The sequence below is a fragment of the Triplophysa rosa genome, linkage group LG8 (genome assembly GCF_024868665.1).
Source record: "Triplophysa rosa linkage group LG8, Trosa_1v2, whole genome shotgun sequence".
NCBI lineage: Eukaryota > Metazoa > Chordata > Actinopteri > Cypriniformes > Nemacheilidae > Triplophysa > Triplophysa rosa.
The window spans coordinates 2,739,297-2,766,939 of NC_079897.1; the positions used below are offsets into that span (position 1 = coordinate 2,739,297).

A 27,643-nucleotide genomic window follows, 5' to 3' on the forward strand; every position below is an offset into this window, starting at 1 on the left:
AAAGGCTGTGTTTCAAAACGTACTGGGGTGCCTTTGTATGCTGCCTTCTAAGACATCATCTTTTGCCAAATTCTAAGGTAGAAGCACATGTTCATAGAGAAACCAATCCCACAATGCATTGTGATAAGCTCAGTAAAAGGGAAAAGGTAGAGAAAAATTTTAGAGAAATATTTTAGTAGTTTTTTAAAATTCTGTACTGAAAAGTATTAATAAATAAAACAGCATTTGCTTGAATGAATGAGCAAATATCTGATCTCTACAAATGAAATGAATTTCTTACTTTTTTGTTTTGTTTTCCCGTGTATAATCGAGATACATTTATTTTAGACTTTAGATATAAAGTTTTGTGTTCAGATAAAAATAATATCAAATTTATGCTTGAAACAAGAATGGGGTAAGAAAAATATATTTAAATTAAGTTTGACCACTTTACATCAGTTTTTCTTATTTTTATTTTCAATTAATAAATATTGAAATATTAATATTTGAACATTTGCAAAAACAGATTTTCTTTTTTTAAATCGTGTTATGTCTTTATTGTGTTTTGTGTTAGTTAGCTGTATTTTTTAGTTATTATTACTTATTCAAAACAAGATTGCACAATATAATGTATTTTTTTATTAAAAACGTTTTTTAATCATTTGCATTATAATAATGATTCATTTTTTGCAGTGTATTTTTTAAGCTTATGTGTAAAAGGTAATTGGATAATAGAGATTTTTGTTCCAAATGTTGTATTTTTGAAGAAACCTGCCCAGATTCGAGAGGTAATATTCCTCCATCCTTAGAAGATTATTCTGGAGGCACTCAAAGTTTTGTGAAATTGATTTGTAAGTTTTGTAAATGTTTTATGACAGCGGGTGGTGGCCGACAAAATCAATACAATCATAAAAATGTAAAAATACTTATCAGATGTTTACTTTATCCCAATTACAAGCAACATACTGTAGACAGCATTTGTGGGTAATGTTTGTCATTCACCCTCTGTATTTATGAAAAGACTATAAAGATCTTTATAATAAAATCTTTATGATATGTGAATAAATATAAAGGTTGGAAAAGCGATTCATAATCATTTTAAAAAATAACCATCGATAACCCAAACCTTTGTAAAACCATCAAATCCTGTCAGTCTCTGAGATCAGCCGAGCACCTCAGGCCGGTTTCTGCTGGCTTAAGCGGGGGAGCTTTTGAAACGGAGAAAGAAATCTTTGTGGATCTTCACGTTTCTCCGTTATGTTTCCCTGAGCGGCAATTGCGCGAGCGTCTTCATGTAAAAGAATAATTTCAGCTCCAACCGCTGCAACCGGAAATGAAGTGCGTTTTCTGGAATAGGAAGGAGGTAAAGAAATGGTTTGTGCATTATTTGAGCAGGCGGCGTGCTCTGTGAAGTGTGCAGACTTCTGTTGAGTTTCATCATCAATCAAAACAGAGGAAACCACTGACAGCTTTTGATTTATCGTCTTTCTTTGTCATTCAACACATCATCTCCCAGTCGGACTATATTGTGAATTCCTTTGTCCACATTGTGATTCTCCAAAACACTTTCACAGGTATTCATATTTTGTAAATGTTTTGATCAAGACATCTATACATCATATAGCACGACATGATAGAAATGTGTAAGACACGTTTCAGGGTCCCAGGATAAATGAGAAACAATGATTTAATGATTCAGATTCAAGTTGTGTCTCTATTCCAAACGCTCACATTGGATTTAGGTTGTCTGTGAAGCATATTGTATGTACCATATCTCTAAAAAGTCTTGATATTAAAAGTTAATAAAGAAATTCTGCATAAGAAATTCTTCTCAATTCCTAGTCCTCTAAAAGAAAATGTTGGAATCTCACCCCAAAGTCGAACACCACAATGACTACGTTAACATGCGCCCTCAAAATACGATTATAATAGGATTTTGGCAATATTGCGATTACACTTTACCTCATGTAAACGCGATCATTCGACCTAAATAATGCGATTAAGATAATAATCGCAGTAAGCACAATAGAAGTAACATATGTGGCGTACGCCGGTTTTAATCGCAATAAGAAGGCATGTAAACAACTTAATCGCATTTATGCTGCTCTGACCAAGGCGCATGCGCATGCGCTTCTGTCACGCACCTTAAAGGGACACTTCCCCCAAAAATGAAAATTCTGTCATCGTTTACTCACCTTCGAGTTGTTCCAAATGTGTATGAATTTCTTTGTTCCGATGCACACAGAGAAAGATATTTGGAAGAATGTTTATAACCAAACAGATCTCAACCCCCATTGACTCCCATAGTAGGAAAATTACTATATCGTTTTTTTTTGTTCTGTTGAACACAAAAGAGGACATTTTGAAGAATGTTGGACAGTAAACAGTTCTGGGGCACTTTTGACTACCATTGTTTTTTTCCTACTATGGGAGTCAATGGGGGTTGAGATCTGTTTGGTTACAAGCATTCTTCCAAATATCTTCCCTGTGTTCATCAGAACAAAGACATTTATACACATTTGGAACAACTCGAAGGTGAGTAAATGATGACAGAATTTTCATTTTTGGGTGAACTGTCCCTTTAAGCGCAAATTTCATGGTAAACATGACAGTCTATAGTGTCCCCGTCAACACAACTCGCTGCCAGCAGTCTCTGCTCCTTATCTTCATACAGAAACTGCGCGAACGCGATGACAGCGTACACAAACGGTCCATCATATTTCTGTGTTTATCACAGCGCCGATTAACTATGAAACACACCCGGAGGAAGGTGTTTAGCATTTGACGCGATTCACACGAATATATTAATAGTAACACGCCTACTGTACCCGAGAGCATCGTTTGTTCTGTGTATTATAGCAAATAATCCGAATAATTAGAACTGCATGTAAACGGGAGTGAAGAGGTTTGCTCGTGACTTGTAAACATGTTAATGCGATTACTGTAAATCCTTACTCTGATTATTGGAAATAATCGCATTATTGGTGCGCATGTAAACGTAGTCAATCTGATATTTTATTTGTAGAAGAATATCGATTCAGGAACATGTACTGTAGATATGTCGTGTTAATCCCGTCTCAATGATTTCCGATGACATTTTCTCATGTTCCTCCGTCAGCTGGTCACTGTGGTGTTCCAGACAAGATTGTGAACGGTCAGGTGATCGGGGAGAACTTCGGCTACAGGGATACGGTGGTTTATCAATGTAATCCTGGTTTCCGGCTCATCGGTTCCTCCGTGCGCATCTGCCAGCAGGATCACAACTGGTCCGGCCAGCTCCCGTCCTGCGTGTGTAAGTTCATCCTGCCTTTGAGGAGGACAAAGCATTGTGGGTAAAGTTTGGTAGGCATCCAAGAGATTAGCCAGTGAAAAACATGAGGCAAACCTCATTAGAACTGTAAATCTCATCATTACCAATGAACTCTTTGAGATGAAAACAGCAGCGTCACTTGACTTACACAGTGTAAAGCTTCTTAGATATTTGCTTGCGAGTTTTTGTTTTTTCTCATCCAGAATTGAAGATTAGTCTTATACAGATGCCACTCAAAGGTTCAGACACACCTGACTAAATGTAAAATGTTTATATTTAAAAGACCACGAATACGTTTTTAAAGGAGTAGTTCACCTTCAGAATGAAAATTCTGTCATCATTTACTCGCCCTCTTGTCATTTCAAACCTGTGTGACTTTCTTCCTTCCGCAGAACACAAAAGAAGATATTTTGAAGAATGTTGTTAACAGCCCCCCATTCACTTGCGTTGGTTACAATAGAAGTGAATGGGGGGCTGTGCTGTTCTGTTACCACACTGCAAAAAACGACTTTATTACGAAGACTTTTTTCTTATTTTCTGGTAAAAATGTCTAAACATTTTTGAATCAAGAAGCATTTTCTTGATGAGCAAACTGACCTAAGAAAATAAGTCTTGTTTTAGTAACAAAAAAAAGAAATTTCAGTGAATTTGTGCTTAAAACAAGCAAAAAAATGTGCCAATGGGGTAAGAAAAATAATCTTGAATTAAGGTTTACCTTAATAGTCACTCAATTCAAGATTATTTTTCTTACCCCATTGGCAGATTTCTTTGCTTGTTTTAAGCACAAATTCACTGAAATTTCTTTTTTTTTTTACTAAAAGCAAGACTTATTTTCTTGCTTATCAAGAAAATGCATCTTGATTCAAGAATTTGTCGACATTTTTACTGGAAAATAAGAAAAAAGTCTTAGTAAGAAAGTCATTTTTTGCAGTGCGACATTTTTCAAAATATCTTCTTTTGCGTTCTGCAGAAGAAAGTCATACAGGTTTGAAATTGAACTGAAATTGAACAGGTTTGAAGGCGAACTACTCCTTTAAAGAGATATAAATTGTGCCTACGCATGAGATTCAAAACTAAAATAAAGATAATGTTTCTAAACAGCAAAGGATTCATTTCATGAAGTTGCTTGTGAGAACAGAAAATAAAAAAGTTTTAGACCAAATGTTCTCTCATTTGTAATGTGCTTTGGATAAAACAATTATATGCATTATATTGCAGTATCGGATATCATGTTATGATACATTATTTAGCAAGTTATTGCATCGTATCACATTTTTCTTCAATATCATGCAACCCTAGTCCAAACACTTACTCTTACTGTAAACGTGTTGTAATATTCATTTTTTGGGGGTTTCAGCCGTGAGTTGCGGTCACCCGGGCAGTCCTATCTACGGCCGCACCACTGGAGATGGCTTCAACCTCAACGACGTGGTGACTTTCACCTGTAATAACGGTTACATCTTGGAAGGTCCGTCTCAAGCGCAGTGTCAGGCCGACCGTCAGTGGAGTCAGCAGCCACCCACCTGCAGAGGTGCGAACCCCGAAGAGATTTTTTCTCATTAGAGTTCAAGTTAAGCTCTGTGGCAGTGATGGAAATGAGTTTATTTCTGCCGCCGTTAAAAAACGCCAATGGCCCATTTCAGCTGGGAGCCCTCTGGCCTTTCAGCCTGCAGAAACCCATTCAGTCGTAATCTAGAGAGCAACCGTTTAGTGCTGCGAATCACAAGATGAGATGTATATTTTGAATCTAATCTCCGATTTGTTAGCGGCGTGATTATGAGGGTCTCTGAGGGACGTCTGTAGTGGCTCATTCTCACAACAAAACAGATGAAGTGATCAACAGTGATGTTCGGCTGATTGGTGATCAGACTTTTGGTTGTATTTGCCCGTGAGAAAGAAGAATCACTGACGAGACCGCTGTTATTTCTTCAAGGCATCAATGAGATTAATTAGAGATGAAATGGAAGCTTTTGCTCAAGTCTCATCTGCGTCTCAGATGTTTCTCCTGAGAAAGAGACGCAGAAATCTTACACATATTCAGTTTTAGAAGAAACATATGAGACTAAGTTGATACTTGAATGAAACCGCTTCATATTAATATATTTGATTATGAGCAATTTACAGGGCTGGACTGGTAAGAAAAATCGGCCCTGGCATTTTTAGGCCCGCATCGGCCCTCCACCGAATCTGTCGACGGGGGTGGGGGGTGATGCGTACGTGTCTTTTGCATTTGCGTTGCGTGCATTCGCATTTATAATACGTCCGTCTAAGCGGCCACCGCCTCCGTTCCGGCCCCATACGTTAGCGGCCACCGCCTCCTTTCCGGCCCCATACGTTAGCGGCCCACCGGGAAAACGCCCGGTATGCCAGATGGCCAGTCCGCCCCTGGCAACTTATATAGCTTTGCGTCGGGGTCACAATCACCCTGTCTGGGTTTATTTTGCGACTTGAGGACGCGTTATTGTGCTTATTATCTACCTTTATTCAAAATATAAAACACACATGAAATTTTGACTTGAGTGTAAATAACGTGGGAAGAAAAGCGTACGCAGGGACATGAGAGACATGATGGAAATCTGTTTTTAGACATTAAATATGTTCTGCAGAGTGTTGCCTTCGGAACGGACAAACAAATTACTTTCTGGGTGGAAACTCGCCGTGTCTCACCTGGTTGCCTCGAAAATATCTGAAGATTGGAAATGTACTGTTCCCACATTTGCCAGCGTTTTACCATTATTCATCCATATATCTGAGAGTTTAAAGGAATGGGTCATACATTCTGTCGTCATTTATTCACCTTTATGTGTGACGTTCTTTCTTCCATGAAATGCAAAAGATGTTAGACTGTTCTTTATTGTACAATGAAATTGAATATAGATCAATTTACTAATATGAAAAATGTATCGTAATACGATATGCACACGTGTCTTTTGCATTCGCGTTGCGTGCATTCGCATTTATAATATGTCCGTCTAAGCGGCCACCGCCTCCGTTCCGGCCCCATACGTTAGCGGCCACCGCCTCCGTTCCGGCCCTATACGTTTGCGGCCACCGCCTCCGTTCCGGCCCCATACGTTAGCGGCCACCCCCTCCGTTCCGGCCCCATACGTTAGTGGCCACCGCCTCCGTTCCGGCCCCATACGTTAGCGGCCACCGCCTCCGTTCCGGCCCTATACGTTTGCGGCCCAACGGGAAAACGCCTGGTACTCCAGATGGCCAGTCCGCCCCTGGGTATGAGACGCTCTTAGTGTGTTCAAGGCTGCTGTTGATTGCATGAGCTTCTCAAACAAGAAAATAATTATATTTTAGGAGATTTGTCAAATACCAGTGATGTTTAATTCACCAAAGTGGGTACACGCATATCTGCGTCTCACGAAAACTGAAGTTTGTCTTTTCAACATCAATAGCATCACCAAACGGTGTTTTTCTGTTGCCTTCACTCTTGAGGTACTTCAAAAGGTTCTTCACAGCGATGTCATAGAAAAACCATTTTCGATGTCCCAAAGAACCATTTATTCGAAATATATTCTTAAAAGAACCATTTCTTTCTTTTGTTTGATAAGTACCTTTTTGTGAACGGAAATGTTCTTCGGATGTTAAAGGTTCTTTATGAAAACATTCACCCAAAAATGGTTCTTCTACACTCTTAAAAATGAAGGTGCTTAAAAGGTTCTTCATGGAAGGACCATTCTGCCAAAGGTTCTTTAAAGAACCATCTCCTTCTTACTTTTTTTATCATCTAAAGAACCGTTTTTCACCACAAAGAACCTTTTGTGAAACAGAAAGGTTCTTCAGAAGTTAAAGGTTCTTCATGGAACCAAAAGGTTTTTTTGAAGCACCTTTTTTTTAAGAGTTTAATATTAACAGTACGAATCTAATCACATCAGATTATATTCTAGTTTAATTTCTGAATTGTTTGGAGATGGTTTCGAAGACATTATACAGTAGTATGACTCTTGTGGTTTTGTATTTACAGTCATGAACTGCACTGATCCTGGAATTCCAGCCAACTCCATCAGAAAGAGTAAAATCGAGTACGGCAACTTCACTTTTGGAACCGTGGTGTCCTACGATTGCAGTCCCGGCTATTACCTCTTTGGGTCATCGGTTTTAACCTGCCAGCCGGTGGGTTACTGGGACAAGCCATTACCGGACTGCCTGGGTACGTCTCCCCGCACATTTCTCTTGGTTTGGATTCTTTATCACTGATGTCTTTGAAAGGCGACGGGAAATGTCCCAGTGCAGAATCGTTGCGATGAAGTCTTCACTGTCTGTGAACGTCTTCATGGTTTGAGACGTTCAGCGGTGGACGGCGGGGAGTTTAACGCACCTTTTCTGTGCTTGGGAAGAGCGAGGAGTGTTAAGGTCAAGGGAGACTAATGCTGGGGATTGTCAGGCGGGTTCATTAGCGAGACGTGTTCATTTTCCTGTGAGATTGTAATTGCCTCGTGTTTCGCCGTCTGTGTAATTGCTTCAAACCCGAGTTTGACTGTTTTCTGTCAGTTTTCTGGATTCTGCCGCGAGGGAAAGTGAAGAATCCTGCCGGCTGTTTATTAGTCTTGTTTTGGTTTCCTCAGGTGTACGCCAGGCGATTCTTCACTTTACTTGGCCGACGGAGGCCACTTGCTGCTTTTAAACTGGGATTTTTAATAAGCGGCTTCGGCTCTCTCCTCAGCCTTTGAATCTGATGAATGCCATTAAAGTTTTAACCGCCGCGCTGTAATTCAGGTGCATTTCCAATTCAAAAGAAAGTAAACATCAAAAAGCGGACATGCTAAGAAGCTTATCTTAGCTGAATGGGGGCGCTCGTGTGCGGTGCACATGAGAGGTGATGTCGTACATCTTAAGATGAATTCGTGTTCAGGTTTGAGGTTTGAAGATGTGTGCAAGACGTTTTCATAATCGAGTAGTTTGTTTTTAAGAAGAACTGTGTAATTATACTGCAGGTTGTTTAGTATCTGAAATAGCAGATCGGTTTACATGAAGTTTGTTGTGGAATTAAGCAGTGTTGTTTAATCGTGACGATTGTGTTTTTTTATTTGGTTGTTAAGTTTTGGAGTCAAGACAGAGGTGTATCACAACTACTGCACTGCTGTTTTTACAGCAGAGAAAAAGCTTCACTTTTAATGAGCAAATTCAATTTGTTCCAGTGCTTTTTAACTAAAACATGGAGCATTTTTTAATTTGCCATTAAAATACGTTCCATGTTTTAGTTAAAAAGGTCAATATTACTGCATAATGTCTACATGCAATGTTTTACTTTATAATGTTGCCTTTATAATATATATTAATATTACTTTTAATGTTTACTATACATTTTACTGTATTAAAGTATAAATATACACAGTACATACAAACACACTACCGTTTCAAAGTTTAGGGTCATTTCATTGAAAGTTTAATCTGTAGACATTTTCATGACATTTATTTATTTATTTAGGAGACACTTTTATCCGATGCAAATTTACAAATAAACAAAACATATAATAATGCCAACCTATTAATTTATTTTCTTATAAAATAAAATAAAAATTGACGTTTTGAAATGCGTTACTGACTGCTAAAATAGATTTGTTTTCAGTTGTCAAGTTTCAAGTCTGAACATAATTACTGTAGTTATGAAAAAGTATTTCAAATAAAAAATAATTATGCCAACATTTCTTTCTTTTAAGAAAAATACTATTTTCATGTTTTTTAAATGCATGACTGCTAAAAAAATTTAAGAGCATTTAAAATAACCAAAAATGTAATTATGTCAGCATATTTATTACTTTATTATAAAAGTTAAAAAAATGTTTTTAATTTCTTGACTATTAAACTAGTTTTATTTGTTTTCAGTTTTTGTGTGTAAATTCCAATAGTTCTGTTTGTTTTTCCTTAGTTTTGATTTTATATATATGTTTGGAGAAAGAAAGTAATTTAATAATATATCTTACAAGGTGAACGTTGTTTGGAGCATGACATATGTCCATCAATAATTGTCTTGTTGCAGAAGACAGTGAATTTGTGTGCTGAAGTGAAGTGGTGCTTTAAAGCAGATGAATGTATGCTGTATATTCTCTGTTATTTTGTACACGTTTCATTGTATGAGGAAGCACGACTCGGCTGATATTCACCCACGCTGCACTTGTGTTGTGTGGCATCTTCAGACCCACACAGAATCTGTGCTTGTACAGGCCCTGAACATTTCCACGCTATCATTCACAAACTCTCCTTGTGTCTCTCACATCATCAGGTTATATTTGAACAGACCAATAAGAAAAGGAATTAGGAAAAAGACTAGTTGATCTCAGATCCCCTTTGCAAGTTAACACAAAACTTGTTGACAAGATAAACATCTTCAGTATGAAATGGTTGTTGTGTAATGTTTTTGTTCTGCAGAGGTTGACTGCGGCCACCCCGGATCCCCTCCCAGTGCGGTAGTGATCGGAGACAAATTCACCTTCGGTTCCACCGTCCACTACAGGTGCTCAGATGACAGAATTTTGATTGGTGATTCCACCCGCAGCTGTCAGCTGAACGGCCAATGGAGTGGCTCTCAGCCCCACTGTTCAGGTAAGACCAACCTCCAAAATCCCTAAGGTCCCTCGCACACCTGCCACCACGATGATGCTTAAAGCATAAGACAAGACATTTGACATAAAATAAATAAAATAAAAATCTTTTAGTCATCCTCACGTCACGCCAAAACCTGTGTATGACTCTAGTGAGATCTGATTCTGTGGAACGCAAAAGAAGATATTTGGAGAAATGTCTCAGTGGTTTTGTGTTTATACAGTCAATGGGGTTCATTGTTGTTTGGTTGCCAACGTTCTTCAAAATATCTTCTTTTGTGTTCGTCAGAGGAAAGAAAGTCATGCAGATTTGGAAGGACATGAGGATTAATAAATGATGACAGAATTTTTTTGGGGGGTGAACTATCCCTTTAAAGAAGTTTTAAGCCCTCTGTGCCTCGTGATGAAGAACTCTTGTGATACAATCATGGTCTTCTGTAAAATAATGCCTTACTGTACATTCAGAACTGTTGCTTTAAGGTCTTTGTGTCTACATTTGCTAATAAGGCCCAGTGTGATGTTTGAAAGAGAATTTGTACATTTGACAAGTGAAGTTCATCTTATTTTCTTGTCATTATGTGTCAGTCTAACATTAACTTCATTAAGTTCAGATGAATAGTGACTTCTGTGTGTGTGTGTGTGTGTGTGTGTGTGTGTGTGTGTGTGTGTGTGTAAAACAGTCAGCGTACATGCGGAGACATTATTTTCCTTTGTCTTTTAAATTCAGTCACATCGTGCATAGGTTTTTTTTATTACTTTGAATGAAAAGTTTGTGAAAAATGGGAATTATTTCATCATTTGGAACATCATAAACGTTTCTTTAATATAATCAGTAAAGTCATGTCCAGTACAGTTAAATACAGGTAATATGCATAACTAGTCCAACCTTAAGACCAAAGACCCACAAAGTGTGTGTGAATTTGTGTGAAATAAAACCAAAATAGAAAGTGTTTGAATGGCATCAGTAAGAAACGGTCTGTGCATTTGTGTGCAGCTCTGCATTCATGATCTCGGACTACTCTCTCTCTGTCTCTGATAGTCCTCCTTTATTCTCTTCTCTCTCTCTGTAGCTCACTCGCTTTTATCTCTCTCTATAGGCATTTCTCTTTAGCTCGAGCTCTGTCCATGTGTCTCTATATACAGTATATCTATACATCTGTTTACAGGGCTCTCTATAGCTCTGTGTATAGGTCTATCTATCTAATTTATCTATATAATTATATTTTTACGTCTTTCTATAGTTTTCTCTATAGCTGTTTCTATAGGTCTCTCTATCTATAATTATCTATACTGGCAAAAAGTCTATCTATATCTCTGTTTATATACAGTATATCTATAGCTCTGTCTATAGGGCTCTCTCTATAGTTCTATCTATATAACTGTCTATAGTTCTGTCTATAGGTCTCTCTCTTTAGTTCTATCTATCTAACTTATCTATATAATTATATTTTTACGTCTTTCTATAGTTATCTCTATAGCTGTTTCTATAGGTCTCTCTATCTATAATTATCTATACTGTCAAAAAGTCTATCTATATCTCTGTCTATATACAGTATATCTATAGCTCTGTCTATAGGTCTCTCTCTATAGTTCTATCTATATAACTTATCTATATAATTATATTTTTACGTCTTTCTATAGTTATCTCTATAGCTGTTTCTATAGGTCTCTCTATCTATAATTATCTATACTGTCAAAAAGTCTATCTATATCTCTGTCTATATACGTAACAATCTATAGTTCTCTATAGCTGTCTATAAGTCTGATCTGTAGGTCTCTCTATACTTAAAGGACTTTTTCTATAGCTATATCTGAAGGCCCCTCTCCTTTATCTCCATAGCTCTCTTACGGTTTCTCTCTCTCTCTCTTTATATTCTAGATTTCTATAGCTCTATCTCCCTCTGTATAGATCTTAAAGATCTTTTTCGTTCCTTTTTTCTTTCTCTTGGTCTCTGTATCTTCCTGTTTTATCTTGCTCTCTCTCTCTCTGTGTCTTGCTGTCTCTGCCTAATTGCTTTTGTCTGTCTTTGTGTTTGGAATGCTGAGTGCTAGCCGAATATTTAATACTACACAGTATATAAAATGTGTACTGTGCATCATGCAACAACAGCGTAAATGTTTCAGGCAGTAGTGTGCAAGAAGATCTTTGATACCTGGAGATGCTTGAGTATTCCCATTCCTTTTAATGTCAGTGACCATTACCCAGAACTTTTAGGAGAAACATCAGAGACGAAATGAAATTTAACAGAGTGTTTCATTACGTCTCTGGAGCTTTGAAAGAGTAACCTCTGAGCAATAATGTCCCTCTGAGTTCTCCATCCGTGTCTTTCTAGTGCTGCTTCTGTATTCCGTGTGAGCGTGCTCAGTCTTTCTCAGAGGGTTTGATGTGGGGACTGTGTTCTGGAATTCTGGGACATTCCTCAGGATACAGTATTTTAACTTGTGAATTTGCTGGGATTTTCAGGAGGTGTGAGGAACAAAGTAGGCATCTGTTACTGTGGTCGTAGGAGCCCGCAGATTTCACCGCTTGTTTTTGTTAAAGATTGAAAGCGCGTCCCCTGAAGGGCTCGGCTCTGTGGGAGTTTCATGCTTTTTAGCCACTGCTTCACGTTATTTGGCGAAATGAATTTCGCTGCAGACACGAAGCCGATACTACCAGCCCGACGTGACAAATTGTGCATGGAAAACAAAATCAATAGCTCTCGCCGCTGCCAGGTGATTCAGACTTTATGTAACGAACTTCGCAGCCTTATTATACGGCGCTAAGCTCCTGGTGGGCGAACTTTAACTCAAATTCACACCTCTCCATAGTGCCAATTACTGAGAACTGTAACGCTTTCATAGCATTCAACACCTTCACCTTTGTAGAAGTATCTAATGAAGCTTATATAATAGTTCAGCGCATGTACGCCCGAGTCCATTGGGAGCAAAACACTGTTCGGTTTCAGCTGATGGGAAACATGATGCTGTTTTTAAGGCCGTTCGAGGTTAAAAAAAATCGTTTCCACGCTGTCTGTTTGGAACGTGGAGAACAAAGGCAGGACATCGAACCGAAGTGGTTAATGAGCAGAAGCAGCAGGTCTTTTGTCCCGTCTGACACCATTTTATTTGAGGGAGACAGGTGAGGTGAGACTGAGGAAACGGTGTTTTTCTCTCGCTCTGCGTGCATCTCTTTCCTCTGGAATGATGTCAGACGGACACGATCCTTCCCTCGCTTTCCATAGCACTGCGTAGAGAAAGGAATGTCCCAGATTTCTAGCGAACTGAGCCGAAAGTCTTTTTTTTCGTTTATTTACGAGCACGGAGCGTGACGGTGCACTGAAGATGCGAGCGTGTTGCTGGTTTTAATCACTGGTTAGTCGTCCCCCGGGTTCACGCGGCATTTGCTGAGTCGGGCTTTGTTGATCGGCCTCCGGGTGCTTGTACATATAATTAAACGGGGTTTGATTTTCGGGTCATCAGGTGATTTTAACAGGACTGGATCCTCAGAGGAACTGTCTGCGTCCAGCTCTGTTTGATGAATATTTCACCATCATTATTTGTGGTAATCCTGCGACTGTTAGATGATAATTGATTGCTTGTTGGGTATAACGCTGTCATTTGAAAAAGCGTCGCATTTTTCACACCCCTGCAGATTTCTATTCGCGGCATTTCACACCGCTAATAAATGTAATTTCGTCCTTAATTGTTTCTCTTGAGAATATGGCCGGGTTATTGCACTTCAAAATTACAGTTTTCACAGGTTTATACTTGTGCGTTTTAACTGAACAAGAAAAACTGCTGGCTTGTTTTAGCTCATAGAAACACACCTCAACTGTTGGTTTAAATTTACCTCGAACATGTCTGTTTTTGACCCAACCATGGATCTGAACAATCTAGCATTTTGGGCTGAAACCGAAGCATTTATAGTTTTGTTTTTATTGCTTTTATTAATAACTTGTGTTTGCTTTTTTATATTTTTTGTTTTGTTATGTCATATTAGTTTAATTTTTAGCAATTTTGTTATGTGATTTTTTTTATTTTGTTATGGGAGTGTCATTTTATTTATTTGTTTATTTTATATTGCTATAAACTGTATTTAGTATTTTATTTACTTATATATTTTATTATAATACAATGTTTTAAAAGTTTTGGTTCTTTAAAAGCTATAAGCAAACCAGAATAACCCCGTTTAGATGAATTTAAACCCAATGTCCATATTGTACCCAACCATGGATTGAAATAAGCAACTTTAAACCTTTTTGTAAATGAATAGTTTACACAATAATGAAAATCCAACCATTATTTCCTCATTGTCATGTCATTTATGACTTGATTTTAGAAATATAGGGACCAGAAGTTATGTTATTTGTGGTTTTAATTTTCATTGTATTGGAAAAAGATGGTGTAACGTTCTGCCTGATATCTCTTTCATAATCCATTAAAGAAATAAAAAGTCAGGTTTGACACGACATGGTGTTGAGTACACTACGATAGAATTTCCATTTCTATTATTTCAACAAATCCTCCTGAAACTGATTTGATTTTCCATTGGCTGTGTCATCGTTCAGATACCTGCCTGTTCGCTCAAGGCCGGCAAGCAAAGCGTTTTTAGAAGCTCAATGAGGCAGCAGTTTCACACACAAAAAGCGTTTGAAAAGTTCCTCTCCTCAAATCTTCTGAAAGGCCACGAAGAGTGACAGCTCGGAGAGGTGGGCAAGTGTTCCTCTGAGACCTCTAACCGCTCTTTATCCAAGCTGTGGCAGTTCAGTGCCGTGAAATTCTCCTTTGTGGCCAAACGGCGCTCCAGAACCGCTCCGGTAGAGGCGGAGTAGCGTTCGGATTTATAATATCTTTAATAGATCACGGACTATCTCTTTATTGCTCTCGGGCAATAATGATTCCAACTGTTGTCATCCCGATGAAATAGTGGTAATATCTTCATGTTCGCTCCGTTCGCAGGTGATAAAAGGAGCGCTTGCGGGGATCCGGGCACTCCGGCCCACGCCACCCGAGAGGAGAGCAGCTTTCAGCAGCACGCCAAAGTTCGATTCACTTGCTCCACGGGTCACACGCTCTACGGCTCGGCGGAAAGGATCTGTTTTCCCAACGGCACCTGGTCGGGCCGACAGCCCACCTGTAAACGTAAGTGACTCCCGCAGATGCCATAAATAATGCATGCGGTGTGTAGGCACACGCAGAGACGCCGATATCTATTCTCTCGTCAAACATCAGACTCGCGTCGCGCCGTTCACACACTTCGTAACTCACACGTAGGACGACCTTGCCGCCCGGCCCAGAGGCTTCGAGGAGGCGCGCGGGTGCTTTTGCAACTCTTTTTAGCTTGACGCATTGTCCTCGCCGTCTCAAGGGTGACAGGTTATTGCAGTCCAGCGCTCAGCTTGGCTATAAAACAGATTTACAGATTGTTAGCGCTCAGGCCCCAGGAGGCGGAAATTTCTCAGGCTTGAATGTTTTTGCTACGCAGCTCTGGTCCAACAGCTTGTCTTGCATTAAATCCCATCATGCCTGTACAAACATCAACACATCCCCCCTGTAAGTTAACCCGGCTCGACTTGAGCGTGGGCCAAGTTCATTGGATGAAAGGGACATGCAAAAGTAAAGGTACCGGTTTAACAAAGTGTAGCGTGCAGACAAAAACACACTGCAGCAAACTTGCGTTGAGTTTCTCGTGTTCAGAATTAAACAACATCCAGGGCTGTTCAGATTCAATCCATAGCACAGAAGCATTACACAAACACATCACTTTGCCAGTCTGATACAACATATGCAAGATTTTTTATTTCAAGTATACAGTGTGTGTGCGTGCGTGTGTGTGTGTGTATATACAGTGTGTGCGCGTGTGTATACATTATATACACTGCAAAAAATGACTTTCTTACTTAGTCTTTTTTTCTTGTTTTCCAGTGAAAATGTCTACAAATTCTTGAATCAAGATGCATTTTCTTGATGAGCAAAATGACCTAAGAAAATAAGTCTTGTTTTTAGTAAAAAAAATGAAATTTCAGTGAATTTGTGCTTAAAACAAGCAAAAAAATCTGCCAATGGGGTAAGAAAAATAAACTTGAAACAGGGGGATGTGTTGATGTTTGTACGGGCATGATGGGATTTAATGCAAGACAAGCTGTTGGACCAGAGCTGCGTAGCAAAAACATTCAAGCCTGAGAAATTTCCGCCTCCTGGGGCCTGAGCGCTAACAATCNCTTGAAATAAAAAATCTTGCATATGTTGTATCAGACTGGCAAAGTGATGTGTTTGTGTAATGCTTCTGTGCTATGGATTGAATCTGAACAGCCCTGGATGTTGTTTAATTCTGAACACGAGAAACTCAACGCAAGTTTGCTGCAGTGTGTTTTTGTCTGCACGCTACACTTTGTTAAACCGGTACCTTTACTTTTGCATGTCCCTTTCATCCAATGAACTTGGCCCACGCTCATGTCGAGCCGGGTTAACTTACAGGGGGGATGTGTTGATGTTTGTACAGGCATGATGGGATTTAATGCAAGACAAGCTGTTGGACCAGAGCTGCGTAGCAAAAACATTCAAGCCTGAGAAATTTCCGCCTCCTGGGGCCTGAGCGCTAACAATCTGTAAATCTGTTTTATAGCCAAGCTGAGCGCTGGACTGCAATAACCTGTCACCCTTGAGACGGCGTGGACAATGCGTCAAGCTAAAAAGAGTTGCAAAAGCACCCGCGCGCCTCCTCGAAGCCTCTGGGCCGGGCGGCAAGGTCGTCCTTCGTGTGAGTTACGAAGTGTGTGAACGGCGCGACGCGAGTCTGATGTTTGACGAGAGAATAGATATCGGCGTCTCTGCGTGTGCCTACACACCGCATGCATTATTTATGGCATCTGCGGGAGTCACTTACGTTTACAGGTGGGCTGTCGGCCCGACCAGGTGCCGTTGGGAAAACAGATCCTTTCCGCCGAGCCGTAGAGCGTGTGACCCGTGGAGCAAGTGAATCGAACTTTGGCGTGCTGCTGAAAGCTGCTCTCCTCTCGGGTGGCGTGGGCCGGAGTGCCCGGATCCCCGCAAGCGCTCCTTTTATCACCTGCGAACGGAGCGAACATGAAGATATTACCACTATTTCATCGGGATGACAACAGTTGGAATCATTATTGCCCGAGAGCAATAAAGAGATAGTCCGTGATCTATTAAAGATATTATAAATCCGAACGCTACTCCGCCTCTACCGGAGCGGTTCTGGAGCGCCGTTTGGCCACAAAGGAGAATTTCACGGCACTGAACTGCCACAGCTTGGATAAAGAGCGGTTAGAGGTCTCAGAGGAACACTTGCCCACCTCTCCGAGCTGTCACTCTTCGTGGCCTTTCAGAAGATTTGAGGAGAGGAACTTTTCAAACGCTTTTTGTGTGTGAAACTGCTGCCTCATTGAGCTTCTAAAAACGCTTTGCTTGCCGGCCTTGAGCGAACAGGCAGGTATCTGAACGATGACACAGCCAATGGAAAATCAAATCAGTTTCAGGAGGATTTGTTGAAATAATAGAAATGGAAATTCTATCGTTGTGTACTCAACACCATGTCGTGTCAAACCTGACTTTTTATTTCTTTAATGGATTATGAAAGAGATATCAGGCAGAACGTTACACCGTCTTTTTCCAATACAATGAAAATTAAATCCACAAATAACATAACTTCTGGTCCCTATATTTCTAAAATCAAGTCATAAATGACATGACAATGAGGAAATAATGGTTGGATTTTCATTATTGTGTAAACTATTCATTTACAAAAAGGTTTAAAGTTGCTTATTTCAATCCATGGTTGGGTACAATATGGACATTGGGTTTAAATTCATCTAAACGGGGTTATTCTGGTTTGCTTATAGCTTTTAAAGAACCAAAACTTTTAAAACATTGTATTATAATAAAATATATAAGTAAATAAAATACTAAATACAGTTTATAGCAATATAAAATAAACAAATAAATAAAATGACACTCCCATAACAAAATAAAAAAAATCACATAACAAAATTGCTAAAAATTAAACTAATATGACATAACAAAACAAAAAATATAAAAAAGCAAACACAAGTTATTAATAAAAGCAATAAAAACAAAACTATAAATGCTTCGGTTTCAGCCCAAAATGCTAGATTGTTCTGATCCATGGTTGGGTCAAATACAGACATGTTCGAGGTAAATTTAAACCAACAGTTGAGGTGTGTTTCTATGAGCTAAAACAAGCCAGCAGTTTTTCTTGTTCAGTTAAAACGCACAAGTATAAACCTGTGAAAACTGTATTTTTGAAGTGCAATAACCCGGCCATATTCTCAAGAGAAACAATTAAGGACGAAATTACATTTATTAGCGGTGTGAAATGCCGCGAATAGAAATCTGCAGGGGTGTGAAAAATGCGACGCTTTTTCAAATGACAGCGTTATACCCAACAAGCAATCAATTATCATCTAACAGTCGCAGGATTACCACAAATAATGATGGTGAAATATTCATCAAACAGAGCTGGACGCAGACAGTTCCTCTGAGGATCCAGTCCTGTTAAAATCACCTGATGACCCGAAAATCAAACCCCGTTTAATTATATGTACAAGCACCCGGAGGCCGATCAACAAAGCCCGACTCAGCAAATGCCGCGTGAACCCGGGGGACGACTAACCAGTGATTAAAACCAGCAACACGCTCGCATCTTCAGTGCACCGTCACGCTCCGTGCTCGTAAATAAACGAAAAAAAAGACTTTCGGCTCAGTTCGCTAGAAATCTGGGACATTCCTTTCTCTACGCAGTGCTATGGAAAGCGAGGGAAGGATCGTGTCCGTCTGACATCATTCCAGAGGAAAGAGATGCACGCAGAGCGAGAGAAAAACACCGTTTCCTCAGTCTCACCTCACCTGTCTCCCTCAAATAAAATGGTGTCAGACGGGACAAAAGACCTGCTGCTTCTGCTCATTAACCACTTCGGTTCGATGTCCTGCCTTTGTTCTCCACGTTCCAAACAGACAGCGTGGAAACGATTTTTTTTAACCTCGAACGGCCTTAAAAACAGCATCATGTTTCCCATCAGCTGAAACCGAACAGTGTTTTGCTCCCAATGGACTCGGGCGTACATGCGCTGAACTATTATATAAGCTTCATTAGATACTTCTACAAAGGTGAAGGTGTTGAATGCTATGAAAGCGTTACAGTTCTCAGTAATTGGCACTATGGAGAGGTGTGAATTTGAGTTAAAGTTCGCCCACCAGGAGCTTAGCGCCGTATAATAAGGCTGCGAAGTTCGTTACATAAAGTCTGAATCACCTGGCAGCGGCGAGAGCTATTGATTTTGTTTTCCATGCACAATTTGTCACGTCGGGCTGGTAGTATCGGCTTCGTGTCTGCAGCGAAATTCATTTCGCCAAATAACGTGAAGCAGTGGCTAAAAAGCATGAAACTCCCACAGAGCCGAGCCCTTCAGGGGACGCGCTTTCAATCTTTAACAAAAACAAGCGGTGAAATCTGCGGGCTCCTACGACCACAGTAACAGATGCCTACTTTGTTCCTCACACCTCCTGAAAATCCCAGCAAATTCACAAGTTAAAATACTGTATCCTGAGGAATGTCCCAGAATTCCAGAACACAGTCCCCACATCAAACCCTCTGAGAAAGACTGAGCACGCTCACACGGAATACAGAAGCAGCACTAGAAAGACACGGATGGAGAACTCAGAGGGACATTATTGCTCAGAGGTTACTCTTTCAAAGCTCCAGAGACGTAATGAAACACTCTGTTAAATTTCATTTCGTCTCTGATGTTTCTCCTAAAAGTTCTGGGTAATGGTCACTGACATTAAAAGGAATGGGAATACTCATGCATCTCCAGGTATCAAAGATCTTCTTGCACACTACTGCCTGAAACATTTACGCTGTTGTTGCATGATGCACAGTACACATTTTATATACTGTGTAGTATTAAATATTCGGCTAGCACTCAGCATTCCAAACACAAAGACAGACAAAAGCAATTAGGCAGAGACAGCAAGACACAGAGAGAGAGAGAGCAAGATAAAACAGGAAGATACAGAGACCAAGAGAAAGAAAAAAGGAACGAAAAAGATCTTTAAGATCTATACAGAGGGAGATAGAGCTATAGAAATCTAGAATATAAAGAGAGAGAGAGAGAAACCGTAAGAGAGCTATGGAGATAAAGGAGAGGGGCCTTCAGATATAGCTATAGAAAAAGTCCTTTAAGTATAGAGAGACCTACAGATCAGACTTATAGACAGCTATAGAGAACTATAGATTGTTACGTATATAGACAGAGATATAGATAGACTTTTTGACAGTATAGATAATTATAGATAGAGAGACCTATAGAAACAGCTATAGAGATAACTATAGAAAGACGTAAAAATATAATTATATAGATAAGTTATATAGATAGAACTATAGAGAGAGACCTATAGACAGAGCTATAGATATACTGTATATAGACAGAGATATAGATAGACTTTTTGACAGTATAGATAATTATAGATAGAGAGACCTATAGAAACAGCTATAGAGATAACTATAGAAAGACGTAAAAATATAATTATATAGATAAGTTAGATAGATAGAACTAAAGAGAGAGACCTATAGACAGAACTATAGACAGTTATATAGATAGAACTATAGAGAGAGCCCTATAGACAGAGCTATAGATATACTGTATATAAACAGAGATATAGATAGACTTTTTGCCAGTATAGATAATTATAGATAGAGAGACCTATAGAAACAGCTATAGAGAAAACTATAGAAAGACGTAAAAATATAATTATATAGATAAATTAGATAGATAGACCTATACACAGAGCTATAGAGAGCCCTGTAAACAGATGTATAGATATACTGTATATAGAGACACATGGACAGAGCTCGAGCTAAAGAGAAATGCCTATAGAGAGAGATAAAAGCGAGTGAGCTACAGAGAGAGAGAAGAGAATAAAGGAGGACTATCAGAGACAGAGAGAGAGTAGTCCGAGATCATGAATGCAGAGCTGCACACAAATGCACAGACCGTTTCTTACTGATGCCATTCAAACACTTTCTATTTTGGTTTTATTTCACACAAATTCACACACACTTTGTGGGTCTTTGGTCTTAAGGTTGGACTAGTTATGCATATTACCTGTATTTAACTGTACTGGACATGACTTTACTGATTATATTAAAGAAACGTTTATGATGTTCCAAATGATGAAATAATTCCCATTTTTCACAAACTTTTCATTCAAAGTAATAAAAAAAACCTATGCACGATGTGACTGAATTTAAAAGACAAAGGAAAATAATGTCTCCGCATGTACGCTGACTGTTTTACACACACACACACACACACACACACACACACACACACACACACACAGAAGTCACTATTCATCTGAACTTAATGAAGTTAATGTTAGACTGACACATAATGACAAGAAAATAAGATGAACTTCACTTGTCAAATGTACAAATTCTCTTTCAAACATCACACTGGGCCTTATTAGCAAATGTAGACACAAAGACCTTAAAGCAACAGTTCTGAATGTACAGTAAGGCATTATTTTACAGAAGACCATGATTGTATCACAAGAGTTCTTCATCACGAGGCACAGAGGGCTTAAAACTTCTTTAAAGGGATAGTTCACCCCCCAAAAAAATTCTGTCATCATTTATTAATCCTCATGTCCTTCCAAATCTGCATGACTTTCTTTCCTCTGACGAACACAAAAGAAGATATTTTGAAGAACGTTGGCAACCAAACAACAATGAACCCCATTGACTGTATAAACACAAAACCACTGAGACATTTCTCCAAATATCTTCTTTTGCGTTCCACAGAATCAGATCTCACTAGAGTCATACACAGGTTTTGGCGTGACGTGAGGATGACTAAAAGATTTTTATTTTATTTATTTTATGTCAAATGTCTTGTCTTATGCTTTAAGCATCATCGTGGTGGCAGGTGTGCGAGGGACCTTAGGGATTTTGGAGGTTGGTCTTACCTGAACAGTGGGGCTGAGAGCCACTCCATTGGCCGTTCAGCTGACAGCTGCGGGTGGAATCACCAATCAAAATTCTGTCATCTGAGCACCTGTAGTGGACGGTGGAACCGAAGGTGAATTTGTCTCCGATCACTACCGCACTGGGAGGGGATCCGGGGTGGCCGCAGTCAACCTCTGCAGAACAAAAACATTACACAACAACCATTTCATACTGAAGATGTTTATCTTGTCAACAAGTTTTGTGTTAACTTGCAAAGGGGATCTGAGATCAACTAGTCTTTTTCCTAATTCCTTTTCTTATTGGTCTGTTCAAATATAACCTGATGATGTGAGAGACACAAGGAGAGTTTGTGAATGATAGCGTGGAAATGTTCAGGGCCTGTACAAGCACAGATTCTGTGTGGGTCTGAAGATGCCACACAACACAAGTGCAGCGTGGGTGAATATCAGCCGAGTCGTGCTTCCTCATACAATGAAACGTGTACAAAATAACAGAGAATATACAGCATACATTCATCTGCTTTAAAGCACCACTTCACTTCAGCACACAAATTCACTGTCTTCTGCAACAAGACAATTATTGATGGACATATGTCATGCTCCAAACAACGTTCACCTTGTAAGATATATTATTAAATTACTTTCTTTCTCCAAACATATATATAAAATCAAAACTAAGGAAAAACAAACAGAACTATTGGAATTTACACACAAAAACTGAAAACAAATAAAACTAGTTTAATAGTCAAGAAATTAAAAACATTTTTTTAACTTTTATAATAAAGTAATAAATATGCTGACATAATTACATTTTTGGTTATTTTAAATGCTCTTAAATTTTTTTAGCAGTCATGCATTTAAAAAACATGAAAATAGTATTTTTCTTAAAAGAAAGAAATGTTGGCATAATTATTTTTTATTTGAAATACTTTTTCATAACTACAGTAATTATGTTCAGACTTGAAACTTGACAACTGAAAACAAATCTATTTTAGCAGTCAGTAACGCATTTCAAAACGTCAATTTTTATTTTATTTTATAAGAAAATAAATTAATAGGTTGGCATTATTATATGTTTTGTTTATTTGTAAATTTGCATCGGATAAAAGTGTCTCCTAAATAAATAAATAAATGTCATGAAAATGTCTACAGATTAAACTTTCAATGAAATGACCCTAAACTTTGAAACGGTAGTGTGTTTGTATGTACTGTGTATATTTATACTTTAATACAGTAAAATGTATAGTAAACATTAAAAGTAATATTAATATATATTATAAAGGCAACATTATAAAGTAAAACATTGCATGTAGACATTATGCAGTAATATTGACCTTTTTAACTAAAACATGGAACGTATTTTAATGGCAAATTAAAAAATGCTCCATGTTTTAGTTAAAAAGCACTGGAACAAATTGAATTTGCTCATTAAAAGTGAAGCTTTTTCTCTGCTGTAAAAACAGCAGTGCAGTAGTTGTGATACACCTCTGTCTTGACTCCAAAACTTAACAACCAAATAAAAAAACACAATCGTCACGATTAAACAACACTGCTTAATTCCACAACAAACTTCATGTAAACCGATCTGCTATTTCAGATACTAAACAACCTGCAGTATAATTACACAGTTCTTCTTAAAAACAAACTACTCGATTATGAAAACGTCTTGCACACATCTTCAAACCTCAAACCTGAACACGAATTCATCTTAAGATGTACGACATCACCTCTCATGTGCNCTGTCGCAGTTTATTTGACAAAAACAACCCACTAGATTTACTAGTGTACTATACTTATCCAAAACACACTATATATATATAGTTCTCGTAATGCAATACAACAATTTTTATGAATTGATGACAAAAAACAATATATTTTTAGGGTGCACATTTAATGTGTATCGATCGGATCAGCCAAAACAACACCGGCTCAAACAAAGTCAATATTTTCGCAACGCTCATTATTTTTGCAATTGCGTTTGATGGCGCTAATGGTTGAGAAATGACACACTTCACCTCCAGCGTCCAGTGAGTTTATCTGGACACTCCATCAACAACGCACGTCGCTTCACAGCCTTGAGTAATGCCATACCAGTGGCCTATTGATATTCACTGTAGCCCCGCCGCACTCCCCCGCTCATTATTCGCAGACTATGCCAAAATCAATCTCGCATTATATGTCAGCCCGAGATTGATTCTTCCTGTCAGATCATTCTCTTATTACTTAGACAGCGGCGCTAATAAATCTCTTTATATTAATGAGATTGCTGGAGAGGTGAGCCGGGTCCATCTCAACAAAAACACTGTTAGAAGATGCTCGGCTAATTACAAACTGGGCGTCTTGTTGGTATGGAAAATCGGTCCTGCTGGATTGGCATCACTAACAACACTAAACAGATGAGAGAAGACTTCAACAATGCCAAATGTTGCTTGGATTTGTTCGAGTTTTGCCGCGATGCGGAACAACAGCTTGAGGATCTCAAGGTTTCGAGTACGTACAGGTGCAGTTGGGCTCGGCGCCAGACCAGGTACCGTTTGCCAGGCACTGTCGGGTGGGTGAACCGGAGAGCCGATATCCGTCCACGCACGAGTAGATGATGGAGTGAGAGAACATGGTGCCATCCACACGCAAAATGCGCCCATTAGCCGGGGTCCCTGGGTTCCCACATTGAACAGCTATTGGATGAGAGAGAACTGCATTAGTTGCCAACACAAACACATGTGTAGGGCTGAAACGATTCCTCGAGTAACTCGAGTTATTCGAATACAAAAAATCATCGAGGCAATTTTTGTTGCCTCGAAGCCTCGTTTAATCCATTTAACTACAGTACACACGGAGCACTGCGTTTCCCCACGACCGTTATTACTGACGCACAGCCCGCTAAACTCTTTCATGTTACGGGTCTCAAGTCTCCGCATTCACCTGAGACACACGCATTTTAGTCTGTTCACACGCTCACACGTATTCTCATGCTGATAAATAATGAAGCTTATTGAAATGGTGAACTGCTATTTTACTTGTTTTAGTCTATTTTGCGAGTGAAACTTGTTTTCCGCTGCATTGAGTCCATAAACTAGATGCGACTGTGGACTCCGAATCCTGTTATTTACACATTCATCTGTCTGTTCTGCGTGTCTGCGTGAATGAACTGCACAGTTTAACGTGCTACACGGTGATGCTCATGAATTTGTCTGCCTCTGCGCTTTATGAGGACATGAACTTCACTCCAGAGTTGCTCTGAGAGTTTATTTCAGAAATTTTCTGAGTGAAACTAATGCACTAAAAAATAAGCGTCTTCCGACGACCTGCCAAAATAAAAGTCGGTAACTCGGTATTTTTATGTGGACAAATATATTACTATTTAATATAAAAAAAGAAACTAAAACTAATTTAGATAAACTAAATGCATCATGCATAAGCTGAAGTTATTGTTTACTTTGAAATTATTCTTTCTTTTTTTATTAATGTTTCTATGTTATACATTTGTATTAGGCCTATATTGCATTTTGAATGTAATATGGCAATGGAATGTACTAAATGGGTTTAGTTTTCACAGATGTTAATGGATGCAATTTCAGCAATAAATAGTTAATTTTTCTAAAAAGGAAAAAATTATGTTCAAGAGACCTTGTCTTATTTTCTCTTGTATATTTAGTATTGCTCTTTAATAAAGAAAAAGTACTTATTATCCGAATACCCGATTAATCGATGGAAAATCAGTAGAATACTCGATTACTAAAATAATCGATAGCTGCAGCCCTACAATTGTAAGTTATTTAGTTGTATGAACTTTATGAATTTACATTACAAGAATTTTCTATGATAATGAAACCACATGGTTTCCTATAAGTTGGAAAATGCTGGTAAGACGTTTTATATGTACAATACACAAACAAACATATGCGATACATGGCACACGTACTGTATACACATACATATTGTACACGCACACACGTTACAATAAAGAAACGGTTTTGAGTGTAGAACATAATGTACTACACTGCAAAAAATGACTTTCTTACTTAGTCTTTTCTTTCTTGTTTTCCAGTGAAAAATGTCTACAAATTCTTGAATCAAGAGCATTTTCTTGATGAGCAAAATGACCTAAGAAAATAAGTCTTGTTTTTAGTAAAAAAATATGAATTTCAGTGAATTTGTGCTTAAAACAAGCAAAAAAATCTGCCAATGGGGTAAGAAAAATAATCTTGAATTGAGTGACTAGAGAAAAAGGTCAACCTTAAAAGTTAACCCGGCTCGACCTGAGCGTGGGCCAAGTTCATTGGATGAAAGGGACATGCAAAAGTAAAGGTACCGGTTTAACAAAGTGTAGCGTGCAGACAAAAACACACTGCAGCAAACTTGCGTTGAGTTTCTCCTGTTCAGAATTAAACAACATCCAGGGCTGTTCAGATTCAATCCATAGCACAGAAGCATTACACAAACACATCACTTTGCCAGTCTGATACAGCATATGCAAGATTTTTTATTTCAAGGATACAGTGTGTGTGCGTGCGTGCGTGCGTGTGTGTGCGTGCGTGCGTGCGTGTGTGTGTGCGTGTGTGCGTGCGTGTGTGTGTGTGTGTGTGTGTGTGTGTGTGTGTGTGTGTGTGTATATACAGTGTGTGCGCGTGTGTATACATTATGTAGGAGTGTATGATATACGTCTATGTTTGTGTATATACAGCATATGTGTGTGTTTGGATGCATAAACAGTATATATTTGTGTATGTGTATATGCAGTGTGTGTGTGCGTGTACAATATGTATGTGTATACAGTACGTGTGTCCATGTATACAGTATGTTTGTTTGTGTATATGTACAATATAAATCAGTCTATACCCCATGCATTTTCCTAGACATTATAGGAAACACATTGTGGTTTCATTATCATTAGCACAAGTCTTGTAATGTCAAATTCAATGTAGTTCTATACATTACACACTAAATAACCCTACACATGTGTTTGTGTTGGCAGACTACTAATGCAGTTCTCTCTCATCCAATAGCTGTTCAATGTGGGAACCCAGGGACCCCGGCTAATGGGCGCATTTTGCGTGTGGATGGCACCATGTTCTCTCACTCCATCATCTACTCGTGCGTGGACGGATATCGGCTCTCCGGTTCACCCACCCGACAGTGCCTGGCAAACGGTACCTGGTCTGGCGCCGAGCCCAACTGCACCTGTACGTACTCGAAACCTTGAGATCCTCAAGCTGTTGTTCCGCATCGCGGCAAAACTCGAACAAATCCAAGCAACATTTGGCATTGTTGAAGTCTTCTCTCATCTGTTTAGTGTTGTTAGTGTTGCCAATCCAGCAGGACCGATTTTCCATACCAACAAGACGCCCAGTTTGTAATTAGCCGAGCATCTTCTAACAGTGTTTTTGTTGAGATGGACCCGGCTCACCTCTCCAGCAATCTCATTAATATAAAGAGATTTATTAGCGCCGCTGTCTAAGTAATAAGAGAATGATCTGACAGGAAGAATCAATCTCGGGCTGACATATAATGCGAGATTGATTTTGGCATAGTCTGCGAATAATGAGCGGGGGAGTGCGGCGGGGCTACAGTGAATATCAATAGGCCACTGGTATGGCATTACTCAAGGCTGTGAAGCGACGTGCGTTGTTGATGGAGTGTCCAGATAAACTCACTGGACGCTGGAGGTGAAGTGTGTCATTTCTCAACCATTAGCGCCATCAAACGCAATTGCAAAAATAATGAGCGTTGCGAAAATATTGACTTTGTTTGAGCCGGTGTTGTTTTGGCTGATCCGATCGATACACATTAAATGTGCACCCTAAAAATA

At 39.0% G+C, this 27,643-nt stretch overlaps 1 protein-coding gene across 5 annotated transcripts in view; it reads left to right on the forward strand.

The window, feature by feature from the left end:
• Positions 1–27,643, forward strand: part of csmd3a (CUB and Sushi multiple domains 3a) — a 235,512-nt gene that overhangs the window by 176,220 nt on the left and 31,649 nt on the right. For all 5 annotated transcript variants that reach the window (XM_057339366.1, XM_057339370.1, XM_057339369.1 and 2 more), the window contains exons 53-58: positions 3,098–3,271; positions 4,647–4,820; positions 7,266–7,451; positions 9,671–9,844; positions 14,785–14,967; positions 26,841–27,017. In XM_057339366.1, coding sequence (XP_057195349.1) covers positions 3,098–3,271; positions 4,647–4,820; positions 7,266–7,451; positions 9,671–9,844; positions 14,785–14,967; positions 26,841–27,017 — 1,068 coding nt within the window. The remainder of the gene's footprint in view (positions 1–3,097; positions 3,272–4,646; positions 4,821–7,265; positions 7,452–9,670; positions 9,845–14,784; positions 14,968–26,840; positions 27,018–27,643) is intronic.